This window comes from Oryzias melastigma, linkage group LG22 (assembly GCF_002922805.2).
Source record: "Oryzias melastigma strain HK-1 linkage group LG22, ASM292280v2, whole genome shotgun sequence".
In the NCBI taxonomy this organism is placed as follows: domain Eukaryota; kingdom Metazoa; phylum Chordata; class Actinopteri; order Beloniformes; family Adrianichthyidae; genus Oryzias; species Oryzias melastigma.
Genome location: NC_050533.1, coordinates 2459892 through 2484246, shown reverse-complemented (window position 1 = coordinate 2484246; position 24355 = coordinate 2459892). Strand labels below are relative to the sequence as shown.

The 24355-nt window shown below is 40.9% G+C and overlaps 2 protein-coding genes across 3 annotated transcripts in view; both read left to right on the top strand.

The window, feature by feature from the left end:
• zgc:109986 (uncharacterized protein LOC553566 homolog) overlaps positions 1 to 2311 on the top strand; it is a 6339-nt gene extending 4028 nt beyond the window's left edge. Inside the window, exons 6-8 of the mRNA XM_036209878.1 lie at positions 853 to 959; positions 1035 to 1125; positions 1198 to 2311. Of these exons, the coding sequence (XP_036065771.1) occupies positions 853 to 959; positions 1035 to 1125; positions 1198 to 1311 (312 nt within the window). The 3' untranslated portion in view covers positions 1312 to 2311. The remainder of the gene's footprint in view (positions 1 to 852; positions 960 to 1034; positions 1126 to 1197) is intronic.
• A 2059-nt stretch (positions 2312 to 4370) lies between these two features.
• Positions 4371 to 24355, top strand: part of baz1a (bromodomain adjacent to zinc finger domain, 1A) — a 23745-nt gene continuing 3760 nt past the window's right edge. Inside the window, exons 1-29 of one of the 2 annotated variants that reach the window (XM_024268466.2) lie at positions 4371 to 4631; positions 4896 to 5028; positions 6824 to 7102; positions 7320 to 7499; positions 7635 to 7733; positions 9073 to 9160; positions 9230 to 9355; positions 11207 to 11449; positions 11514 to 11609; positions 15216 to 15354; positions 15589 to 15717; positions 15790 to 16110; positions 16229 to 16394; positions 17966 to 18073; positions 18599 to 18672; positions 18762 to 18859; positions 18939 to 19144; positions 19214 to 19434; positions 19504 to 19634; positions 19705 to 19847; positions 19915 to 20066; positions 20140 to 20211; positions 20294 to 20379; positions 20452 to 20616; positions 20700 to 20899; positions 22244 to 22354; positions 22417 to 22583; positions 22657 to 22838; positions 23152 to 23239. In XM_024268466.2, the coding sequence (XP_024124234.1) occupies positions 4916 to 5028; positions 6824 to 7102; positions 7320 to 7499; positions 7635 to 7733; positions 9073 to 9160; positions 9230 to 9355; positions 11207 to 11449; positions 11514 to 11609; positions 15216 to 15354; positions 15589 to 15717; positions 15790 to 16110; positions 16229 to 16394; positions 17966 to 18073; positions 18599 to 18672; positions 18762 to 18859; positions 18939 to 19144; positions 19214 to 19434; positions 19504 to 19634; positions 19705 to 19847; positions 19915 to 20066; positions 20140 to 20211; positions 20294 to 20379; positions 20452 to 20616; positions 20700 to 20899; positions 22244 to 22354; positions 22417 to 22583; positions 22657 to 22838; positions 23152 to 23239 (4183 nt within the window). In that variant the 5' untranslated portion in view covers positions 4371 to 4631; positions 4896 to 4915. Of the gene's footprint in view, positions 5029 to 6823; positions 7103 to 7319; positions 7500 to 7634; positions 7734 to 9072; positions 9161 to 9229; positions 9356 to 11206; positions 11450 to 11513; positions 11610 to 15215; positions 15355 to 15588; positions 15718 to 15789; positions 16111 to 16228; positions 16395 to 17965; positions 18074 to 18598; positions 18673 to 18761; positions 18860 to 18938; positions 19145 to 19213; positions 19435 to 19503; positions 19635 to 19704; positions 19848 to 19914; positions 20067 to 20139; positions 20212 to 20293; positions 20380 to 20451; positions 20617 to 20699; positions 20900 to 22243; positions 22355 to 22416; positions 22584 to 22656; positions 22839 to 23151; positions 23240 to 24355 lie in introns of both variants that reach the window. The other variant, XM_036209898.1, reaches the window with a different exon arrangement.

The following is a 24355-nucleotide window of genomic DNA, read 5'->3' as shown; positions in this document are numbered from 1 at the left end:
TTATGACCTGATTGCTTGAAATAAACCATTTCATTCATTCATTCATTCAACTTCTTAACATAATTGTAGCATTACCTGCGAATATTCTAGTGTGAATTCTGATAGCTGAATTTGGCTGCAGAAGTTGATAGCTGAAAATGCCAAGAATACCCCATTGGGCTTTATGCACGACCTACTTCTGCATTCAGCCCTCGACTGCTCAGTCATTTCCGGACGGAAATATGTCACACAGCTCTATGCATAGAGTCCTAAATGCCAAATTAGCTTAAAAAACTTAAGAAAAGCCTAAATTAGCCAAAGCAGCTAGCGTGTAAATATTAGCTTAACTCCAAAACAGCCTAAAAGATCTAAATGCCAAAATAGTCCGAAGAGCTAGCAGAACGCCCATTTTTAAAACTTTAGGACCATAACTTTTTAACATAATAATGAATAATAAAAAGGCAAAATTATACAATTTAGAAATAAGATCACCATTAACAACAATAAAATATAATGATCTGGAGGGCCGGATAGAATTACCAGGAGGGCCGGATCCGGCCCTCCTGGTAATTCTATCCGGCCCTCCTGGTAATTCTATCCGGCCCCCAGGATAGAAGTAGCTTGGCTCAAAAAGGTTGAAAAAACACTGGTATAAGTGTTCACTACAACCGCAGCATAACCGTAGAAAAAAATCTACACCTACATTCCATGACGTAGATATTTTGTGCCCCGTACACGTCTGACCATTTTTCACCCACAGACGTCCCGTATCCACCTGAAAGGACGGTCATGACTTTATCTGTCAGAACTGATTTCAAGAATTCTGGTTCATTCAATCGAGGACTTTTAAAAACTTCACTGCCTCTTCTCCAGGTTCTCCACACTGATGTTTGCACACAAGATGTTCTGCTGCAGAACGCAGACGTGCTGATCATGAACAACGTGTTTGAATACTTCATGGAGCCCAGCGAGCAAGTCAGGTAGAAACAGAGTTTCAGGAAGGAACCAAGTCTGACAGCTGCTCGTTCTTCACCAAGAGGGTTCTTTGATTTCAGAGCGTGGAACTTCATCATGCAGAACTTCAGGAGGACAGGATGTCTGCTGGTTACTGTCCCCAGTCTGCAGGAGAGTCTGGACGCTCTCCAGGTGAAGAACAGCATCCACACCTGAATCATGCCATCATGACGTCGTGTTCAAGATTTCTTTTCTCCTCTACAGATTCAGTTGCCGCCGGGATGGCTGGAGGAGCTCCCTGTAGATCACAACGTGTACCTGGGAAAAGATTCAGACCCTGAAAGCCTCGCACTGATCCACCTGTACAGAGTCATGTGACCGGGGACAGACACACCTGAGAGACACCTGTGAAAGTAACACGTGGAGGGTCATGTGATCGAGGACGCTTATACCTCAGACACACCTGTACAGGGTCATGTGATTGAGGACAGTTATACCTCAGACACACCTGTACAGGGTCATGTGATCAAGGACATTTATACCTCAGACACACCTGTACAGGGTCATGTGATTGAGGACATTTATACCTCAGACGCACCTGTACAGGGTCATGTGATCGAGGACGCTTATACCTCAGACACACCTGTACAGGGTCATGTGATCGAGGACATTTATACCTCAGACACACCTGTACAGGGTCATGTGATCGAAGACATTTATACCTCAGACGCACCTGTACAGGGTCATGTGATCGAGGACGTTTATACCTCAGACACACCTGTACAGGGTCATGTGACACATGACAATCACACCTGTGTGACGTCAAGTGACCAAGGACGATTGCACCTATTTCAGGTCATGTGACTGTGGAGGGTCACCCCTCAGACACACCTGTACCATCCACCGAGGACAAGTAACACATGTGCAGGGTCATGTGACTGAGGAACGGCACACCTGTGGAATGTGGTTACCTGTAGACAGACGCTCAGATAATATAAACTGCTTTTATTACTCAATTAAGATCACCAGTATTATTTTTTACACTCTTTTGTTTTGCCTCTTCACCTGATCTGAAATTCAGTCAAGTCTGATTTATTTGTTAATATGTGAATGTACCTGATAAATAAAGCATATTATTGTTGGTATACCAGACATATGTCAGCTCAACTTCTTTGCAGTAAAATAAATAAATAAATAATAATACTTGAAAATTTGTTTTTGTACAGTTTTGGGTTGATTGTGGAATTATTGTGTGAAATAATCAAAGAAATGCTGGTAAAAAAACAAAAGTTTAGAGTTTTACTAAAAAGATGGGTCATTGTCATATAAAACAGTTTTAAATGTAAATTAATAAAGGAAATTATAAAGTAAAAAAAAATGAGGCCACAGACTGCTAAAGGTTAACCCTTTAAAGCTCAATAGTACGTCAAAGAATAGACTGTTTTTTTTTTTATTTTTTATTGAGATTTTATTTTTAAAAACAGATGAAATCCACAAAAATAGCTCATTTTCCCTCAAGAGATACACTGTCAGTTGTGACTTGTTTGGTGATTTTGTTTTTTTTTTTCAATTGAAGTTAGTTTAACTAACCATTATTTAAAAAAAAGTTTTTTTCCCCACTGTCTTAAATTTGATTCACACATTTTTAAATGGTGTAAATTTACTATAAAGAATAATCAGCTAATTTTAGATTATTTCAATAAAGCAGTTAGTAATATTTAAAAAAATATATTAGACAAGTTATTCTCACCATAAAATTTTTGAAAATTAGCAAAACTTTTCACGCCTAAAGTGTTCTTGAGATTTCAAGGAAGCAGCCATTTTGAAATGAGCAGGAAGAGTCCTTCTACTGCCCCCTAGTGGAAAGATGATTAACTATAGCACAGAAAACGAACAGTTATGTACATAATTACAGGAAGTTTGGAACATTCTAATATGATAGGGGTCTCAGAAATGTTTGTATCAAATATAATACAATACAATATAATACATGTATAATACTACATAAAATGGTTATGTAGCAACCCAACATTTGATTTAGATTTGTAAAAAATATTTTTGCTGTTAATGTCTCAATCCCAATCTGATCATCTATTGTAAAAGCGTTCCCAGTAGTATTTTATATATAATTATGCAATTTTTAGTCAAAATCCAAAAACTTGTTTTGAAGGACCTAGTTTCTGCAGAGCAGCAGGATCAGAATTTCGCCTCTGGGTTATGGGGGAGATTTGTTAATAAGTAAACCTGCACTGATTTCCCATCATCCCTTTGTTTACAATCTCTCCTGCTAGCTGGCAACCCTAAAACAATAGTGGCAACATTGGAACCATCCTGCCGTAATTTTTGAGCCAGATTCCAGCTTGGACGAGGGAAACAAAGTTGTATATGGATATAGTCATCTACGAGTGGATGCATCAGAATGAAATGGAACAAGGATCTTGTCCCACCAACTGTAACACCTACATCACTGCTATCAATTCACAAAAATGTTGATAAATAAATACTCAGAAATGCAAATTAAGTTTAATTTTCTTTATTTATGTCATCCATTATGTGAAAAAATCCAAAAGAAAAAAGGTTCAAAATATTAAAAATTTAAAATACTGTCATGGGTGACACATTTTCATGCAATAATTTATTTTTCTGACCTCTTGTATTCAGTAAAATTCATTTTTTCTGGAACAATTCCTTCTGTTTTATAAAAGTAAGTTTGTTGGTAAATTTTTTATTTTATTTTTATAGACGGGGTGGGTGTTTTTATGGGGCCTGCTACATGCTATCTAAAACGACGTTTTTTAGTTTGTTGCTAATTCACAAGAATGTTAATAAATTAATATCCAGAAAAGAAAGTTAAGTTTAAATTTTTTATATATATGTCGTGTATCATGTCAAAAAGGCCACAAGAAAAAGGTTCAAAAGTCCGAAACACAATTTTGAATCTTGCCATGGCTGATATATTTTCATGTAATGTGATTTGCATGTATATATTCTCATTGTAGACATGTGTGTGGGTGTATTTATATATGTTTATATGAGTATATGTTTGCACATGTGTAGGTATATGGGTATATATTTACATGTGTACATATGTGTATGGGTGTATATATGCAAACATATATATATATGTGTGTACTTGTATATATACTGTGTGTGTATATATATATATATATATATATGTATATATGTGTGTGTTTATTATTATTTATTTATTTTTGCTATAATTTTTAAATGTATTACTTGTCAATATCCTATATTATTAATTTATGAACTTATTACTTATAAAAAATTCATGTATTTAGTCAATTTAATGTTTTTTTTTTCTTTATGCCACTTTTTTGCCTTTTTGTTGATTTATTCTTTGTGATGTGAATAAAGTTTAATTCAATTCAATATAATAAGTTATTTTTCTGACCTCCCTTTTTTCATGTTGTCCTTTTTAATAAAACTAAGTTTTGTTGGTAAAATGTTTTATTTTTTATTTTCATAGACAGAGTGGGTGTTTTTAATGGAGCCCGTCCTGTAGGGGGCGATAAAGATCCGTCAGAGTTTAGTCACGCGCTGCCAAATACGTAGAAGAAGATGAATGAGTCTGAAGTGGGATAAAACTTCGTCAACAAGCCGCCAGTGAGCCGCTTCAGCCCGCGACTCTTTCTCCTATCTTCGGACCGGTGGACGCTGTTTCACCGTAGCTGACGTTGGTAAAAAAGCTTCTTATCTCGTCCCGCTGCGCCTCGGAACCGCAGGCTGAGCGTTTACTGTGGAATTGGGTCACAACCGAGCGCGTCGGCTCTCACGTTGAGGAGGAACATTTCCATGCGGGCAGATTATCGGCGCGTCTAACAAAAGACCCGCTCTCCTCCTCTTCCTCACTCCGCCGCGCTCAGTCCGCGGTTCCGTTCGGACGCTCCACTTTGCCGTCTCGGATGTAATTTTTCGGTTTCCCTGCTTTTCTTTCATTCCAGCGCAGAAGCGGAGCTCCGAGATGCCGCTGCTCCACAGAAAAGCCTTCATCCGACAGAAGCCTCCGGCGGACCTGCGGCCGGATGAAGAAGTGTTTCTCTGTAAAATCACCCACGAAATCTTCCGGACCTACGAGTGAGTAACGGCGAGGCCACCGCGAGCGCGGCGGGGAGTTCGTCAAACTTTCTGTACGAAGCTAACTTTTTTTTTTTATCCCGGCTGGAGGGGGAGGCTGTTGGGGGTCCCCTCCGCGGGACAGGTGTCTGTCTGACCGGCTGGTGGGGCAGGTGGCCGGTCAGGGCGGCCCGAGCCGCGGTTTGCCCGGGACAGAGCAGCGACGCCGCCGCCTGTCAGCCGCTCGTTAGCCGTTAGCAAACGACCCGGCTGTAACCGCCGAACCCGCTCCCGCCATGGCTCGTGCCACCATTTAGAGACGCTAAACGGAACAAATAATAATAAAAACACAAACTTCCCCCCGCCTTCCTGAGACAAATTTTCATGTAAAAACTTATTTTTGGTGACACAAACGACCTTCTGGGTTTTTCCTGCGGGTTGGACCTGCTTGTTTATCAGAACCATGAACACTAAGTGCTGTTTTCGGTGATAAAAAGCTCTAATCACACGTTATTTACACTGTAATGAAGCAGAAATGTGGTTATTATAGGATATAGTCTGAAGCTGCGGCTGTCTGTGAGGATTTTCACTCTTTATTTGGGAAAAAGAAACCAAAAAGTACAATATTTTCATATATTTTTTAAGTAAAAACTTAGTTTTGCTTTTGGTTTTTAGGTTAAAACATGATTTAATCTGTAAAGCACTTTGTTTGAAAAGTGCTTTATAAATAAAGTTTTATTTGAATAGCAAACATTCATGCTTTGGCTCAGTTTGTGATTAAATATTTTACAACTAGATCTAAAAATATTAATTATCTAAGTAAAAATTTTCCTTTAAAGCTATTTATTAATAAGTTTAAAAAGCCAATTGTTAATTTTGATCGAATCTAATGTTTTAAAATGAATATTTTCATCATATTATGTTATGAATCATCCTAAACATCTATTTACTTTCACTTAATGTTCATAAATCCTTTTGTGTGCGTTTACATGCAATTATTTTGATGGTAAATGACACCTGCACCTCATATAATCCCCCTTTTCTTTGTTGTTTAACGTTTATCTATACTGCTTATATTAATTTTATAATGAACAATACTTCCTTTATTCCACCGCTATGATCATATTCACAGTAATTCTATGTTCTCATGCTTCCAAAATACTAATTTGCGTATAAAACAAATAATTTGCTCTGTGAAAAATCCATTTTGGTTGGATGTTGAATATATATAATGTGAAGTGACAATAAAAATAAAACTGATCTATTAATAACCCCAGAAAAAATGTTTTTAAGAAGGATAGTTTTACAGACCAATAGTCAAGTTAATTGTATTAAATTGGAAAATTTTCTGAACTTTGAATTTCTGTATCAGAATTAAGTTGATTTAGTATATGGTCCTCAAATCCACGAGAGGTTTTTCATTCTTTGTGTTACACTCTGGGTATCCAGACTTTTTATTTAAACTCTTGAGACCTGAGCTCTTGTTTAATGCATTTTTTTTCATTTCTTAGTCAAATTGTTGTGGTAAAATAATCCAAATGTGATGTCTATGCATGTGGAGGCTGATTCTAAAGAGGTTCAAGTGGTTTTATTCAAGTTTCTAAGGCTTTCCTGTGGTTATTTACCCATTTTTTTCTTTGATTTTTCATTTATTTTAATAAAAACAGCTCTTAACTGTGTGCAGATCCACCCCAGAACTCTGAAAGATCCAAGCACGAAACTCAAAGAAAATCGAGAAGCAAATCTTCATATCCGCTTAACGTGTTTCATGTATCCAGATACCCACATGTGAACGTAATCCTCCTCTCTTCCACAGTGAGTTCTTTGAGAGGACCATCCTCTGCAACAGCCTTGTGTGGAGCTGTGCGCTCACGGGGCGAGCGGGCCTCACGTACCTGGAGGCGGTGGAGAGCGAGCAGCGTGCGCGGCAGAGCCTGCGCAGCTTTCCCCGGGCGCTGCTGGTGCCCCTCCTCCACCTGGCTGCGCTGAGCCACCGCAGCCGGCTGGTGGAGCTCTGCGAGGACGTCTACGCCTTCGTCAAGGACCGCTTCTTCCCTGGAGAAGTGGTGGAGGTCAGCAGGCGCAACGGGGTCAGGTACGCTCCCAGGATGTGTTTTTGAGGCTGCACGGTTGCCGTAGTAACTGATGTTGATGTAGTTGCAGTTCACCATGTCTGGTATTAGCCTCGTGGTGGCTGAAGTTTGAAAATAAATTGTTTTTTTTCTTTAATGTTTGTGTTTTTGTTGGGGATGAAGTTTATTATTGTTGTATTTGTAGTAAACTTCTGTAAAACAAGCAATCTTGTGTTTCAGGCACATGTGTGAGATCCTGGAGGTGCACTCGCCGTACTCCAGCGCTAACGGAGTGGCGCCCGCCAACAGAGCGACGGGCACTAACGGCCACGCCAACCCAGCTCAGATTGACACCATCGTTATCAGTGACAGCGATGAAGAGGACGACGCGTTCCAGAGTCCCGTCGTGCACGCCAAAGGGTCAGTTCAGAAGATTCTATGCTTGTATAAACCGCTAAACCCAGCTTTTGAAAAACAGTTTTCCTCCTTTTAGGATTTTGGTAGATGAGTCGGACAGATGCTGGTATGAGTCTGAATTCTGTGTTTGTGTTTCAGGAAAAAAAAACCTTTGAGTCCGTCTGTGTTCAAATACACCGTGAGGATGATGAGCGATGAACACAGCGAGCCTTTCACCGTCAAAGCCAATCAGATCAGGTGAGGAGCTTCACCTGGAGTTTGTTCTGCAGGTTCTGTGTGGTTTGTCTGGTTGTCAGGGTTCATACGGTCATGATAGACCTGGAAAGTTTTTGGAAATTGATAATGTAATTTCTAGAAGCTTGAAAAGTTTGTGAAAAATACTGAAATTCTAATAATTTCGATGCAAAAGACCTTAAAACACAAAATAGTTTAATGAGATTCAGATTAAATTGTAGCAGATTACAACCTGACAGTATCGATGATTGGAGTTTAGGTTCCTGTAAAGTAGTTGGTTGTCATCAGTTCAGCACACAGTGTTTTCAGCTCCCTATTGGAACTGGATCGTGAAATGCTACAAATTTCTGGGGAAATGTGGCTTTTCAAGGAGAACGTCTCAACTGTGGCTACAGAAAGACCTTCACCAGAAAGGATTAAATATACGTCAGTACAAATCTATGTACAACAGTATTGGCCACGAAGCAGGATAGTTTTGCTATAAGTTTTTCTGATTTTTACTATATTTTTTAAGAATTTTGATACACTTCTGATTTTAAAGATATTTTTTAAATAATTTTCTATAATGTTTTCAGATTTTTAATTATTCCATAATTTTGCTATGATTTTTTTCTGATTTTACTGTTTTTTTGTCAGAATTTTGCGATCATTTTTTAAATGATTCTTTTACTATATTTTTTCTGAATATTTCTATAATCTTTTTCTGCTTTTTTCTATGTATATTTTTTTGTTCTTTGACTTAATTTTTCTTCCCAAAATTTTGCTATTTTTTTCTGATTTTCAAAATTATGCTTTATTTTTTTCTATATTTTTTAAGGAATTTTCTAGAGTTTTTCTGATTTTTACTTAAACAAATCAAGAATTTTGCTATTTTTTTTTTCAGATTTTTACTATTTTTTTTCCCCCCAGAATTTTGCTATAATTTTTTTTTCAGAATGATACTTTATTTTTTCTGATTTTTACTATATTTTTTAATAATTTCCTATGTTTTCTGATTTTTACAAAAAAAAAATCAATACATTTGCTATATTTTTTTCTGATTTTTACTTTATTTTTTCCGTTTTTTTTCCCGATTGTTTTTTTTTTAACTAAATTTTTTTTTCCAGAATTCTTTTACAATTTTTTCAGAATTGTGGGATATTTTTCTGACTTTTACTATATTTTTTCAGAATATTTCTATAATTTTTTTCTGATTTTTACTATGTATATTTTTTATTTTGATTTTTATTAGATTTTATTTATTTGCTGAGCAGCAAACATTCAAATTTTTTGTTCAAATTGAACCCCGTGGTTAATCTTCATGTTTGCTGACCTTCATCTCCTCATCTTCCGTGTCTTTCAGTCGGAGGAAGTCCATCCTGTCCAGAGAGAAGCTGAAGCTGCTCTACAAGCAGCACTGCGAGCCTCAGAGAGGCTTCATCATGCTGAAGGTGAGGTCAGGACTGTTGCCTGTGAACCTCCAGACCAGCGGTCCTGAGTGACGTGTCCTCCTGTCTCAGGCCTCCACCGTGAAGAAGTTCCAGCTCTCCGAACAGATCTTCTCCCAGTTCTTCCCCGATGAGCCCCCCCAGTTCCCGTTCAGCTCTCCCTCCTCTAATGGGGGAGCATGCGCCTCACCTGGACAGGTACACACTCGTCTTGTTGAAGAAATGTTCTTGTTGGGATTTTATGAATTAGTCCTAAAAATTCTTTGATTAATCAAATCAAGTAAAATTTTATTAAAAAAATAAAAATCACCATAAAGTTATAATTTGATTAAAGTCTTTTGTTTGGTTAAAGGAAACATTTATATAAAACAGTTTTTTATATACTGAACTTAATTTAGAAAATAATTTTGACATGAAAAATTGAAGTTAAATCGACTTCAAGATCATATTGTTATAAACTTGTGAATCAAAGTGAATTCTGTTATTTTGCATCCATCATCAGCCTCCGTAATTATTAAGTCTTCTATCAAAGTTCTGCAGTAATTGAAGGTATTGATCCTTTTTTTAAATAGAAAAAGGAAGTGAAGAAAAGTGATTTTCATCAGAGCAGCTGAAACAAAGTTGCAGTTTGTTGCCAAACTTTTCTTCCTCATCTCAGCTTTTTTTTTTTTTTTGATCCGTCCATTGTTCAGTTTTTAATGTTCGACCTCGTTTGCTGCTTCTCCTGGAGAGTTATCACGGTTTTATGCAGGAGTCGTAAAAACAAGAGAAGAATCCACGTTTGCTCACAGTTTTTGAAGGAACTCGACTGGTTGGTGGTTCCAAACCCTTCTGGACTCGATCCTTCTGTGTCTTCATGTCAACCCAGACAGACTTGTTGAGATCAAAGTTCTGTGGAGGCCGTGCCATCACTTCGTCTTTAGTCTGAAGATTGTTCTCATTAACTTTGGTTGGATGTTTGGGACATTTGGAACCAATCATACTTCTCCTAATGCATGATGGGTAAATATGTGCCTAGAACTCCACTTGCAGAATCACAAATGTTGAAGGAACCTCCGCCACGCTTCACGGTTTCCTCTCCATCCTCTGAAGAACAAACTTCCTTCTGCTGCAGACCAATACTTCAGATTTGAACTCATCAGTTCAGATCCGCTGCTATTTCCCTGCAGATCTGAGTCACTTGTTTTTATGTTGGAGGTTGATTAATTCTTCCATGAAGACACTTCTCTCCAGACAGCAAACGGGTAAACCCGAGCTCCATGGTTTCTGGCAGTTCTGAGCTGAAGACGCAACGAAACCTCTTATTTTGAAGGGCAATAAGCTTGATCTGTCATCATCTGCTCCCCTACGTGGTCGACCTCGGCGTCTACGATCCTCAGGGTTCTTCAGAAGTCTGAACCTCTAGAATCTGCTGTGAGATCTTCAGCAGACCTCGAACCACCTTCTCTCTTTCACAGCCTCACCGTGACAGCAGAGTTCAGTTTGAAGCCTCCAGAACTGTTCATGTCTGGTTTGAACCTCCGTGTGTCGTTGATGATTTTCAGCAGCTGTTTGCTCTAATTGGCTGATCAAACACCTGAAAACAATCCTACTAAATCCCTGACGTTGTGCCAGTGAGCCGGAAACAATCTGTGCTGGTTTGAAACCAAAAGGCAGAAACTCCAAATATAGATTTCTTTTCTTCATCGATCACTTTGTAAATTGACAAAATTCAAACTTGTATTTCTAAAAGCCTTCTTTTGTTTGCAGGATTTTTCTGCTTTGAGACGTTGTTTTTTTAAAGGAAGTTGTCGTTTTTGATCCAATCGTGTCCCCCAAAGTATGAGAACAAATTTCAGATTCTTACTTTCGAGGAGGTTTACTTTTCAAATGCAAACCTAAATGTTCATTCTGGACTTCTCCAAAGTGTGTCTTATCTTCCCTAAATATCCTCTAATTTAAACTCACGGTAACTTCAGTGTAGAATAAGATCCCATCTTAAAGAGGGAGGAGAACTTGAACTGACTTGACTGTTGGGTTTTGTTCACCGTGTCTTTGCTGCGTCTCCAGGCGAGTCTGTCGCCTCTTCAAGCGATGGAGGAGAAGCTGAAGCTGCTGCAGAAGAGGGAGGAGATGGCCGCCGCCGCTCAGGACAAAGCTCGGCTAAAGAGGGAGCGGGAGGGGGCGCAGGATGCCAAGAGGAGGGAGCGGGAGGACAAGGACAGGCTGAAGGAGGAGCAGAGGAAGAGGTTTGAGGAGGAGAAGCAGAGGAAGAAGGAGGAGAAGGAGCGCAGGAAGCTGGAAAAGGAGAGGGTGAGTCTCTGCGCTCAGATCTGAACGTGTGGAAGAGAGGAGAAATGACGGAGGTGATCCACAGGAGCGGGAGAAGCTGAAGGAGGAGAAGAAGAAGTACGCCCAGAGACTGAAGCTGCTGAGCAAACCCAGGGAGGACATGGAGTGTGAGGACCTGAAGGTCAGTGAATGCACCATTCCAACCCGATCACGTGATCGGAAATTAGGCCAGATCACGCCGTTTCACACTCAATCGAAATCTGATTTTTATTAATTTCATATCATGAACAGATCATGACTTTTTACTTCCGTAAAGCGCAGCAGAATACGGCCGAAGTTTGAGCTCAAACACAGTTTGGTAAAGTTAGCAAGAAGTTCACAGATTCTGAATTCAGGGCTCAAAAGTGTCTCTTGCTTTTTGTCTTAACTCAAACAAACCTGTAGAAGTGTTTAAAAAGAAAAAAAGATCAGGTATTTGTTTCTTTTTATTTATTTTATTGTTTATTTGATAGGAAAAAATAAAGAACATAGATGATTGCATTAGAACAATCTGATGCTTGTATTAGTGTTTATAGCCGTGGCTAATTCGCGACACCTGTCCCTAGTGGAGCTTCTACTGACAAAAGTTAAGCAGTGAAAAGACAATACAGAGTAACACACTAGAAACTGTAGGAATTCATTAATAACCATTAAAAATAAGTAGAAAATGTACTCGACCATCTCGTATTACACACTTCACAAAGCCAGATAATATTTTACACAATGTGCTCGCATTGCTGTTACTCTGATAACCAGAATTTAATTTGCTTTTTAAAGATGGATGCTTTAAAGATTTTATCTTGGTGGGGAGACTCTTCCACAGATTGGCTCTTTTCATTTAAAAAATATTTTGTACAAAAGACTTTCGACAAAATGGGATTTTACAGTTTCCACTTGCAGCTGCTCTTGTTGGCCTGGAAGTTTCCAGTTTTATTTGACAAATTTAGAGCAGTTGAGATGCAAATCCAGGTAGACATTTAAAAGAAAAACAGCTTTACATGGCTGTAGTTAATGAAATTCATAAAATTTAAAGTCTTTATTTACTTAAAATATAACAGTGATGATGAGAAATGGTTAAATGGTTTTAACCAGAGTGGAGCTCAACAGAGACGACAATAACTGAGTTTCCATTGACTATGAAGTTGCGCAAATTGGATTTACGATGATAAATTTGCCTAATGGAAACACGACGATTTAGGAAAAAACACTCAGACTTTTCATAAAGTTTCTGCGCTAGGAGATGGTTTGTGAAGCGTATCGAAAGTGACATTTCACAAAACTGCAATGGAAACACATTTTTAGGCAATTCACCCCCATCTCGCTATATAGTGCGTTCGCTATTTCTAGTGCTGTCCAAATCTACTAATTCCAAAATCGAGTGCACTAGAAATCTCCCAGAAGTCTTTGAGGAAAAGGTGGTTTGAGAAAAATGATGGTAAATCCATATTTTGTCAAAACTAATAAATAGTTTAATTGATAGAACTGTTCATGAAAATTCATCTTCACATTCATTCTGCAAAGATTATAGAAGAAAGTATTTGTTTTTCATTTTTATACAGATATGATCACATGTGATTAAAAAATGTTCTGAAGACACTTCAGTCCAGACCTCACTGTCAAAGTAAAACAAATATTTTAGTAGTAAATCACTTCTATTTTTAAATGATTTTTATGTTAACGTGAATCATAATGAATCAAAAAGACTCTAACAGGAACCAACATTACAGTTTTTAAACTTTCTCACATTACAGTTAAACATTTTTCTTGTTAATAGTTGCACTATTTTCACTTTATTGTTCCAGGTACTTCACAGGAGTGCTCTGTTTGAGTCTTAAATAATAAAAGAAAGTGAATCAAATGAAAATAGGGACCATCCAGTTATCAGTTCATAACTGATAACTGGGACAAAAGATTCTTATCGGGATTATTCAGTTCTACAAACATGCAGGTTGACCTCGGATTAATCAAAGAAAGCTTTAAAACTAAGAGTTCAGTTTTATGTTGACGTATAACAACTTTGTCCACCAGGAGGCGCTGTGCAGACCTCCCAGAATCTTTCTGTTTAAATCAACAGCTCCTCAGCTGTTGTTCAGGAGCTCTGACTTTAACAGAAATAACCTTTGGTCCCTCATAAAACCCACAGATGGTTTAAAGTGATGAAGCAAAGGATGTTAAATTAATATATTGTTTTCTAAAAAGTGTTTTAATGTACATTGTACAATGTTCATTTCCTGGTGGAGTCGGTATTACCAGCTATAAATCAAAAGAAGAATCTCAAATGAACTCCTGCTCATTGGTGCACAATAAGTTATTAAATATGTAATTACTTTAATAACTAATTTTAATTTAGCTAATGAGTAAATAAATAATCAATAGTAATAATTATTATAAAACTAGTAATAATAGTGTTTACTTCTATTTAATAATAATTTCAAACCTCTGGTTCGTTACTCTTACATTATTTAGTGTTTATATGTATGCTTGCTAAATTAGACTTGTTCATTTTCTTTAAACACATGACCTTAAATTTGGTTTTGAATTGTCATAAAACGTCTCAAATTTAACCTCTCTCTCTATATATATTTAGAAAACCTGATACTGTATTGACTTATCGAGTTCCAATTTGAAATACTTGGAAGTTTGTTTTATGCAGCAGACTTACTCACCAGCAGAAAGCTCATTTATTCTCAGTTTATTACACAGGAGTCTGGAACCTTTGCCAATAAAAGAGCGATCCGGGCCTGTTTGGTTCTGATCAAAACCCTACAGGATCATTTTACCCTTTTAGGAAAATGTGATACTACTTTACATCATTACATTGTTGTTTTTTGTAATAATTATGAAATGTTTATTTTTGTGTGCAAATTAATACATAAATATTGAGATAAACTGGAATTTTTACTTTTGACAGAAGCTCATATGAGTTTCTTTCAAAATAAAAGACTTCCTGTCTCAAACAGGAAGATCCAAGTAAAGAAAGTATATTTTTAAACAATACAAACAAAATTATTTTTTTCTTGTTACACTTTAGGTTTTCTATGGTGAGCCGTCATCCTTTTTCCTACTTACTACTGCTGTTAATTGGAGCATAAACATGAGACATGATTGGTTAATGATCCAGTAGAAAACGTTTATGTAGAATACACAAATCAATACATTTTAGCCACTCCCCTCTGAACAGCTACTAACCGTTGTTATGATAAAAATGTACTTTAAAGTCCTAAAATAATCCTAAAAGATCAGACTTTTTTACTAAAGTTTTGCCTTGTATTTTTGGAGGAAGCTCAGAGCAAAAGAGGCCTAAAGATGTCAGCAGAGATATAAAAACCATTACAGTTCATCTTCTAGGTTCACCTCAGCCAAAAACTTATAAACGTAATCAAAATAAATTAAATCAATGCTCAGTTAGCCATCATTTTCCACAAGTTTTGAAGGTCTATGGGAGAACCCAAACAAAGAAAAACATATTTTGATTCTTCCTGGTTGAAGCTTGGTTTGAGTGGATGTCGTCGTCTTCAAACATCCGTCTTTTCGTCTCCTCTCTCAACTGCTGCGTCATGGTTCCGTGTGTTCAACCGGTTGCAGATTTTAGTCCATTAAAGTGGAAACATCCGAGTCTTTGAAGGAGGAGGAGCTTCTTCATCCTTCGTGTTCACGATGAGCTCCAGCTTTGACCTCATTTCTGACCTTTGGTTCTGGTTTGCTGCTTCAGTTCTGATCACAGTTGGACCTGCACGTGTTCTTTCAGGAGCTGCCCAGTCCGGTTCCAGTGAGGACCCGGGTTCCGCCCAATCTCTTTGGAGAAGCTCTGATGGTTCTGGAGTTCTTGCGGGCTTTCGGCGAGGCTTTCGACCTGAAAGATGAGTTCCCGGACGGCATTACTCTGGGTAAGAACCTCACGGCGCCAGTGTCGGGTTGGATTGGTTTGAGTAAACGTCGGTCAGCTGCAGGTTCTGCTGGATCCTCCTCAGTTGTTTGCATTGTGTGCAAGCCTGATGTGGTCTCAGATTCAGGTTCTGAGTGGAGCAGAGCTGCTGTTCCGCTCTCAGAGGACAAACGTAGGACGGAGAAAAGCTCGTTGGAGGATGTGATGTTCCTTACAGATCTTTGTTTATCCACAGAGGTTCTGGAGGAAGCTCTGGTTGGTTCTGATCCGGAAGGTCCTCTGTGTGAGCTGCTGTTCTTCTTCCTGACGGCCATCTTCCAGGCTCTGGATGAGGAGCAGGAGGAGCTGAAGGATCAGGCTGAAGGTCAGACAGACCGACCCGTGTTGCTGCATCGTTCGGTGAGGTGGATGTCTTCAGGTGGATGTTCTTCTGCAGACCTGCTGGGCCCGCTGGACGACGACTTGGACCCCACCCAGTCGGCGCTGAGCGCCGTGGCCTCGCTGGCGGCGGCCTGGCCTCAACTGCATCAGGGCAGCTCCCTCAAACAGCTGGACCTGGACAGCTGCACGCTGTCAGAGATCCTGCGGCTGCACATCCTCGCCTCCGGGGCCGACAGTAACCATGGCAACGCCAAGTTCCGCTACCAGAAGCAGGGCGGGTTCACGGTGATGGACGACCCGTGCGTGGAGCTCCGATTGGCCGAGCCGGCGCTGCTGAAGAAGCTGTCGTCCACCCCGGTGTACGACCTCACCGCCGGTCAGTGAGTTACCCCGGTCCTCCTGCAGGGGGCGCCACACTTTCAGTGTTTTTCTCAGAAGAATTTCTGAGCTTTTAGAGAACGGGAAGAATCATTCCTGCTCTTGTTCTCATGCAGAGGAGAAGCTGAAGATCCTGAAGGCTCTGGTGGGGAAACTCCTAACGCTGGCGTCCAGCAGGGATCTGATAGAGGACTGTGTGGAGGAGCAGAAAGCCGTGAGGCAGGAGCTGAGGGAGATCCGGGCGGAGCAGCACCGCAGAGGGAGGGAGGAGGCCGCGCACAGGTGCAGAAGAAACACACATGCATGTATCAAACTGATATACTAACAAATAAAACAGATTTGAACACAAAGATGATGCCATGTACAAAGTAGGGTTACCATGGAAACGCAGTTAACTCGGGTGTGGCCTCTCCTCAGCATCACAGGTGTGTCTGTATCGTATCCAAGAGCAACTCTATGAAATGAGAAGAATCTTATGACTCGCCAAAGTCTTCCATAGGTACTCGCAGCATCCAATAATAGTACTTTGCAAAAATACACATGGAATAGTACAAAATACCTAAATAAGATACTCAAGTGCAGGTAGGATAAAACAAAAAGGTGTGTTTAGGGTTAAAATGGGAAAGATGAAGGTCGTAAAATGATCTCCAATCACTTTGGTGTTTGAGGATTCAGCGGTTTAACATCCACAGATGAAGATAAAGAGACGAATCATTCATCCACCAATAAAAGGTCAAAGTGTCTGGTTACACCAAAGAACACCACTGGTGGGAGTAAAAATAAAATTATTTTCCCAGAATTCCTCTTGACTGGCCTAAAGTCCCTCTCCAATCATCTTTTGATCTATTTTCCTTCTTTTTATAATGATTCTGCTGTTTTTAGGCAAAATCCAAACAAAAAAAACAACCTTTTTCAAGAACATAGTCTCTGCAGAGCGGTAGGAGTTCATTAGAAATTCACCTCTAAGTTGGGACTGTTTTTGTGGAGTAAACCCCCAGTTTCTTCCCCTCGAGAGTTCTTTGTTTACATGTTCTCCTGCTAGCTTACAGCCCCTCACACCCCCAACCTAACATTAGCGGTGCAACAAAAATGGCGGGCTGTATCAGAGCTTTCCAGTCGAACAATTCTGATCCAGAATCCAGCTCAGACGAGGAAAACAGACTTTCACGCATCCGTTTGTCTCCTTTAGAAAGGGGCGGGGCAGGGAGCTTGTGGCCACACCCAGAATATTTCTACTTGACAAATACTTTTTCAAACTGCATTTTTTTTGTCTGCTCCTGACTTGGAAATTTTATTTTTAGTTTCATTTTCTTTATAGATGTCCTCCATCTTTAAAAAAAATCCAAAAACATGTTAAAAACACCCTTTTTATTTGAGTTTTATTGGAATTTGTAGGAGATTGTGTTTGGTCAGGTGAGACGAACATTATTCCAAAGGGTTTTTCTATGAATCCTGCCCTGGAGACTGTTAAAAAAAAAAGTAAATTAAGCCGTCGAAAGAAGACTCCCTTAAAGCCAGAGATGTTTGGAGTTGTTTATTGACCTGCTGACATCTCAGGAATCCTTTGATTGGTGATTTCCTTTGAAGGTTGTGAAACAAAACATTAATGTTGCAGATCCATCATTATATGAGTCTGTTCAAATGATTCTTCTGAACAACAACTCAAGCACATTTAAGTAAATGTCTATTATCACCTAATTGTGGGTTTCAGGTAGTTTCGGTGAACATTTGTTCTCTCTGAGATATCTGCTCTTTCGGGGGGTTATGATCCACTTAAGATGAGATCACCAAACAAACGCACAAGATTCTTGTTCCGGATCAGAACCGAGCTTACTGATTCTGCACACTTTAAGGGTTCGTCTGCGAAAGGAGGAGAAGCTGAGAGAGCAGGAGCTGAGGATGAAGGAGAAGGAGGAGAAACTCAGGGAGCAGGAGGCCATGGAGCGCCTTCCAACAAACGGGTAAGAAAGGTCCAGCGGCTCTTTAGCATTAATGAAAAATGATTGAATACATAATAAATTAGTAATTTAGGTTTTGTCATTGCATCCAAGCAAAAAAAAGTGTAATTTACACTCAGAAATTCTGTAGAAATGTTCTTTAAATGTATGTTTTAATTTATAGTTTTTTTATTTTGTTAAATTACATAAAATGTTTAGAGTTTTGAACAAATACAGTTTAAAATAATTGAAAATGCTGCATTAAAATGAAGTTATATATAACATAGAAGCTGTTTTAATGTAATTACTGTAATGTTTAAGTTACACTCAATGTTTAATTGACAAAGCATAAACATTGTGCATTTTTTAATGATAAAGTTCGACTTTGAGGCTCTTGTTGGGTTCTGGTCTGTAAGAAATCAGTGTTAAAGGTTGCAGCCCCGAGTTCTAGTCCAACCGGGTCGGGGTTTTAGTGTTCTGTTCTGGTTCACGAGCTGGGTGAACATGTCTGATGTGTGGAAGTCCTGAAAACCTGAACTTGTTTTCCAGTGAAACGACTGCAGGACGTGCGGCTGAGGATTACAACGGAGAGCGTCCTCCATCCTGTAAAAAGGAGACGAAAGGTAAAGGCTGCAGGAGGTTGGAGATCCAGGAGGTGCATTCAGGGTCTGCAGGAAACGAGAAGACTGAAAAGCTGTTGTTGTTTGTGCAGCTGAAGGAGAAAACTATCAGCAGATGAGTGTGGAGAACAAACCTCTTCCTCCTCCTCCCACTCTGAGTAAAGAGGAGCTGGAGAAGGAGCAGGAGAAGGTGAGTCTGCGGCGCAGCTCCATCTTTGGTGGGTTCACTTCAGGCTCCTGAGAAGCCGCCGGCTCGTTTGTGTCCGCAGGTCCGAGAGCTGCAGGAGCGGATCCAGAAGGCGGCAGCCTGCACCTGCCTGCTGCCGCTGGGCCGCGACCGCCTGTACCGCCGGTACTGGATCCTCCCCTCAGGCTCCGCCCTCTTTGTGGAGGACGACTCTTTTGGTCTGACTGAAGACATGCTGCGGCCGCGACCGAAGCCGAGCGAGGACGGTGAAGAAGGGACCACAGAGAGGTCGGTTGTAAAAGTAAACCTTTATGAATTCATGCAGGTCAGATCTGACGGCTGTCTGTCACTCCACAGCACCGCTTCAAGCCCCGCCCCTTCATTCGGCGACACGCTGCCGGTGAACCGGCCGAACGTCTGGTCCTTCTACAGCTCGATGGAGGAGGTGGATCGGCTGATTGAGGCTCTGAACCCTCGGGGTCACAGGGAGAGCAGCCTGAAGGAGGCGCTGCTGCAGGACCGGGAGCGTCTGCAGCAGCTGCTGAGCACCTGCGACTGCAGCAAGTACACCTGCACAGGTGACGCCTGCGCAGCCGGTAAACGACTCGTCCTCTGGCTCCACCGGTTAACATGTTCTGCTTGTCCAGGTGAGCCAGAGGCGTCCAGAACCGGTCCGGACGGTTCTGCTGCAGCCGAGTCGGTGATGGAGGGCAGACTGAGAGACCTGCTGCTGGACCTGGAGGACCGCGTCCACCAGGGGACTCTGGGAAGCCTGAAGGTGAGGGAAGCAGTCGCAGCTCAGGTGAGGTGACAGTCAGGGCACCGCTCACCTGCCTGGCTCCGTTCAGGTCCCGGACAGACAGGTGTGGCGCGTGGCGCTGGAAACGGGAAACTACGAGCTGCTGGGCGCCGACGGCAGAGAGAGCGTGAAGGTGAACGGGCAGGTGGAGGCCATGGAGGTGGAGTCTGCACACCTGAGATCCAGAGACAGGTGTGTGTAAAGGTCATGGAGTGTGAAACGCCGGCCCGGCAGGCGGGCTGATGAGTGTCTGCCACAGGCTGCAGGAGCTGAGGGCGGACGGGCCGGCCTCGTGTGGGATCAGCGGCAGCGGCACCCCTCAGGTGGTCAGCAGCTCGGTTCGAATCCTGTCCCAGGCTCTCGCCGACATCGAGCAAGGCATCGAGCGGCGCTTCCTCAAACCCCCTCTGGGTGAGTCTCCGGACCGGATCTGTCCGTCTGTCAACATGTGCTGCTCTGATGCAAACCGACCTTCTCCCTGCAGGAGAAGAAGACTCCAAGAAAGATCACAAGATGAAGAAGAACAAGAAGAAGGAGGAGGACCAGGCCAGCGACGGTAGGACCGCTCCTGGCTCTGCAGTTGACATGTTGATGTTGTTGTTGTTGTTGTTGTTGTTGCTTAGCTGTGTTTCTGTCAGACAGGGGCAGCGACAGCGGCCGGGTGGTGAAGACGGTGCTGGAGCGCTGGAGGGATTCTCTGCAGGCCTGCAGCAGCTTGTCTCAGGTCAGAACGTCACTCCTCCACCTTCTTCCACCGTTTGTGCTGCAGGGTTTCAGTAAAGTTTGGTCTGTCCAGGTGTTCGTCCACATGTCCAGCCTGGAGCGGAGCATCATGTGGTCGCGCTCCATCCTCAACGCTCGCTGCCGCATCTGCAGACGCAAAGGAGACGCCGACAACATGCTGCTGTGTGACGGCTGCGAGCGAGGACACCACACCCACTGCCTGAGGCCCCGCCTTAAGGTAAGCCCTCCCCTTTCCTGTTGGAACCAGCAGACCCGGTTCCTGCGGTCCAGAAGAACCACTGGCTAAACCGACTGTTTCAGTCTGTTCCAGAAGGAGACTGGTTCTGTCCCGACTGCCGACCCAAACAGCGTTCTAGCCGCATCCCGTCTAGACAAAGATCCTCTATTGATGAGGAGGAGGAAGAAAGCGAGGAAGAGGAGGAGGAAGATGATTCTGAGGAGGAAGAAGATTCTGAGGATGAAGAAGACGATGAGGAAGAAGAAGAGGAAGTGGTTGAAAGGTGCGGTTTGTGTCCAGGGTCCGGTTCTCTTTTTGTCTGGGAGTGAGACATCCTGTCTTCTGAAATTATCTTCAGAGGAAGAATCAGACTCGGGATGCTTTTCTTTATGGTTTTTCTTCTATTGGTGGAGTTTTGTGATTCTGTTTCTCTTTATTTATTATTTTTCTTTCATAAGCTTTTTGGCACGTTAAAAACTCAATCACACTTTCAGCAATTTTTGCAATCTTGGTATCAAAACATTCAGTTTGTTAAAGCAATTACTGCTTATATTTTTGGTATTCGTAAACTTTACTTTTTTTTTTTTTTTTACAAATTTACGTAATTTTTGCTTCTTTATTTCTTCTTCGTCATACAATTCATCAAATATTTTGCGCACTTTGAAACTTATGCAATATTGGTATCAAAACCTTCAGCATGTTAAAGACGTCGATGCTGCTGAGGTTTTTATGACTAATTTTGAGTTTAGCTAATAGTTTAGCAACATCCTAATATTTTATAATAATTTGGCATCTAATAAGGTTTTTTGGGCTATTCTTGAGTTTAGCCAATATTTTAGCACAATGCTAACATTTTTGGCTAAGTTAGAATCTACTGAGGATTTTTGGGCTAATTTGAAGTTAAGCTAGTTAAGTTAAACTTTTAGCAACATTGCAATTTTTTTTCGTGAAATTCCTCAAATTCTTTGTGCACTTTTTGCTAATTATTCAAGTTTGGTATCAACACATTCAGGACATCTTTAGCTACCACATTGAGCATAAAGCATTCACACTAGCATTATCGCAGGTAATGCAACTTTTCTAGTTTTTAAGGGTCTTAAGGAAACTCCGCGGAAAAAGTAACGAACTGTTTGAGCTGGAATTTATTGAAGACAGGACACAACTGGAAGATATACGGTATTCTGCATCTAAAATGAACTTTTTTTTTCTCTGATTATCACTAGTAAGGGGATAAATTGAGTGTTGTGTAAGCCAGGGGGCGGAGCTTGCCGCACAGTTTCTTTCTTAAGAGAGCTGCTGGCGATCTTGCGTCGGCATGTTTCACCCGCTCGTTTCCGTTGGTATGGGAGGGGCTGCTGCAGACAGTGCAGGTTTTTACAGGATTACTCTTAAATGCACAAATAGATCAAAAGGCTGCTTTAAAGTTCTTTATAGTGAGAAATAAACAGTAAAATCCACTTAAAACCTCAAAAAGTAGAATTTTCATGGTAGGACCCCTTAAAAACTTCTAAACCATCTTTTCCATCGATGACAGAAAATCTCAATCTTTGAAAACAAATCTACGTTTTTTTTTTTAGAACTCTTGCTGTTGGGAAGCTTCTCCGGCTTGACTTTACTATTTTTTCAGTTCCAGGAAGAGCCAAGCTCCGCCCCCCAAAGGCAAGTCCCAATCAGCCCCTTCCAAAGTGCAGCAGACCACACCCAAAAACAGCTCGGCGCCATCAGGGAAAACCTCTAAGTGAGTTTCTGATCGTGTTCGGTTGTTCTGCCAAACCTGAGCTGACGTGAGTCTTCAAACAGCTCCTCAGGGAAAAAGGCCACACCCCCTAAGGCGAAGTCCAGCACGAGCAAAGCTCCGCCCCGCTCGGGGAGAAGCAGTGCACGTCTGAGTCATGAGAACTCCACCCCAACAAGCAAAGCCAAAGCGTCCCCTGGCCAGAGCGACAGCCACAAAAAGTCACCGACAGGTGCAGTACTGGGCGGGGTCAAAGGTGAGATGTTGAGAATGAACCACGCCCACATGTTCTGCTCCTCCCATAGACTCCGCCCCACCCAAGCCCTCCAGAGCCATCCTCTCGCCATCAGACCAGTCCTCGTCCAGCCGGCGGTCCTCCGGCAGGAACCAGGGAGTCCACGAGCTGTCGGCGTGTGAGCAGCTGACCGTGGAGCTGGTCCGGCACGAGGACAGCTGGCCCTTCATGAAGCTGGTGTCCAAAACCCAGGTACCGCCTTGGCCGCCGCATGGGGTTCTCTCTAGCTCCAAACGAGCTTTCAGAAAGTTCCTAAAGCTGATCAGATGAGCTGACTTTCTTTAAGTGCTTGAAATTAATTTTATAACATCTAAACAGATATTTAGACTAAAAATATAAGAACTCTAAAGTAAGACTTCATCTCTGAGGTTTTAGGTTGAAAAGTTTTCTATTTTCTTGACTGTTTTCATGACAGAATGAAAACATGATTTGATGAAAGCAGAGAAGCTGAATCCAAAAGCGTGTCGCCGCCGTGTTCAGTCACATAAGTCGTGTTTCTCCGCAGGTTCCTGACTACTACGACATCATCAAGAAGCCCATCGCCCTGAGCACCATCAGAGAGAAGGTCAACAACTGCCAGTATCAGAGCACAAGTGAGTTCTGCTTTGAATCTGCTTCTCCACCAATCAGATCACAGCAGAACCTCCATTGGAAGTAGAGCTGTAACGAGGATTTAAATATTTATAATCATTTCCTGAAAAATCAAGGATTTTTAAATTATTTTTGGTATTAATTATTTTATTGTTACTAACTGTGAGAACATTTAAATATTTCAAATATCTGTAGTACACGTGCAGCTGAGACACTGCCTGCTTTTTCTGGTGATTTATGATCCTTTTTGCTCACCATACTTCCCATGAGCGCATGTCCCTGTAATAGACGGAGTAACGGGCTTCTCCTGTGCGGGACGGCCAAACACAAAGACGTGTGCCGATGCTTTTGTTCAGATCTTCAAAATAAATAAACCTGACCTCTTAGTGTCTGCGTCCTCCACGAATAATTATCACAGATTATCCGTGATCTGTCGCACCTCTTTAACAGAGTAAAAATATACTTTTGGTGATACAATTATGGATGCAAAATTGCAGAAGAATTTTTATCTTGACGTTTATAAACAAAACAAACCAAATGCGCTTCCATTAAAGGAAGTTAATAAACTTTCAAAGTAAAAGTGTTGATGGAGGTTCTCATTTTCAAACAAAAACTATAAAACGGGTCACCAACCTTTTTGAAACTAAGAGCTACGCGTGGGTACTGAGTTATATGAAGGCTAATTTGAAATGACAAATTTGATCAGTGTGCCTTTAGTTATACATTATTATTAATGATACTCCTCTTTGTGAAGATTTCTTACCATAATTATCAATAATGATAACAAGCTGGGAAACAAATATCAATATTCAGAACTTTTTTAATCTCAGTAATTGTTAAATTTTCAGATGATCACTTACATTTCATGGGGAAAATATCCCATTCTCACTATGTTGTACCATGTTTATCAATTATGTAATGTTAAAGAAAAATCAATTTACACATTTTTAAACAAATCTTCTCACATTTTGAACTAATGACCAAATCTGCAGCATTTTTAACAAAATGAATGATCTTTGAACTAAAGTAGGTCAGAGGTCATTTAAACTAGGGGTGTTGCGGATCACAAAACTCACGGTTCGGATCGTGTCACGGTTTTAGGGTCACGGTTCGGATCA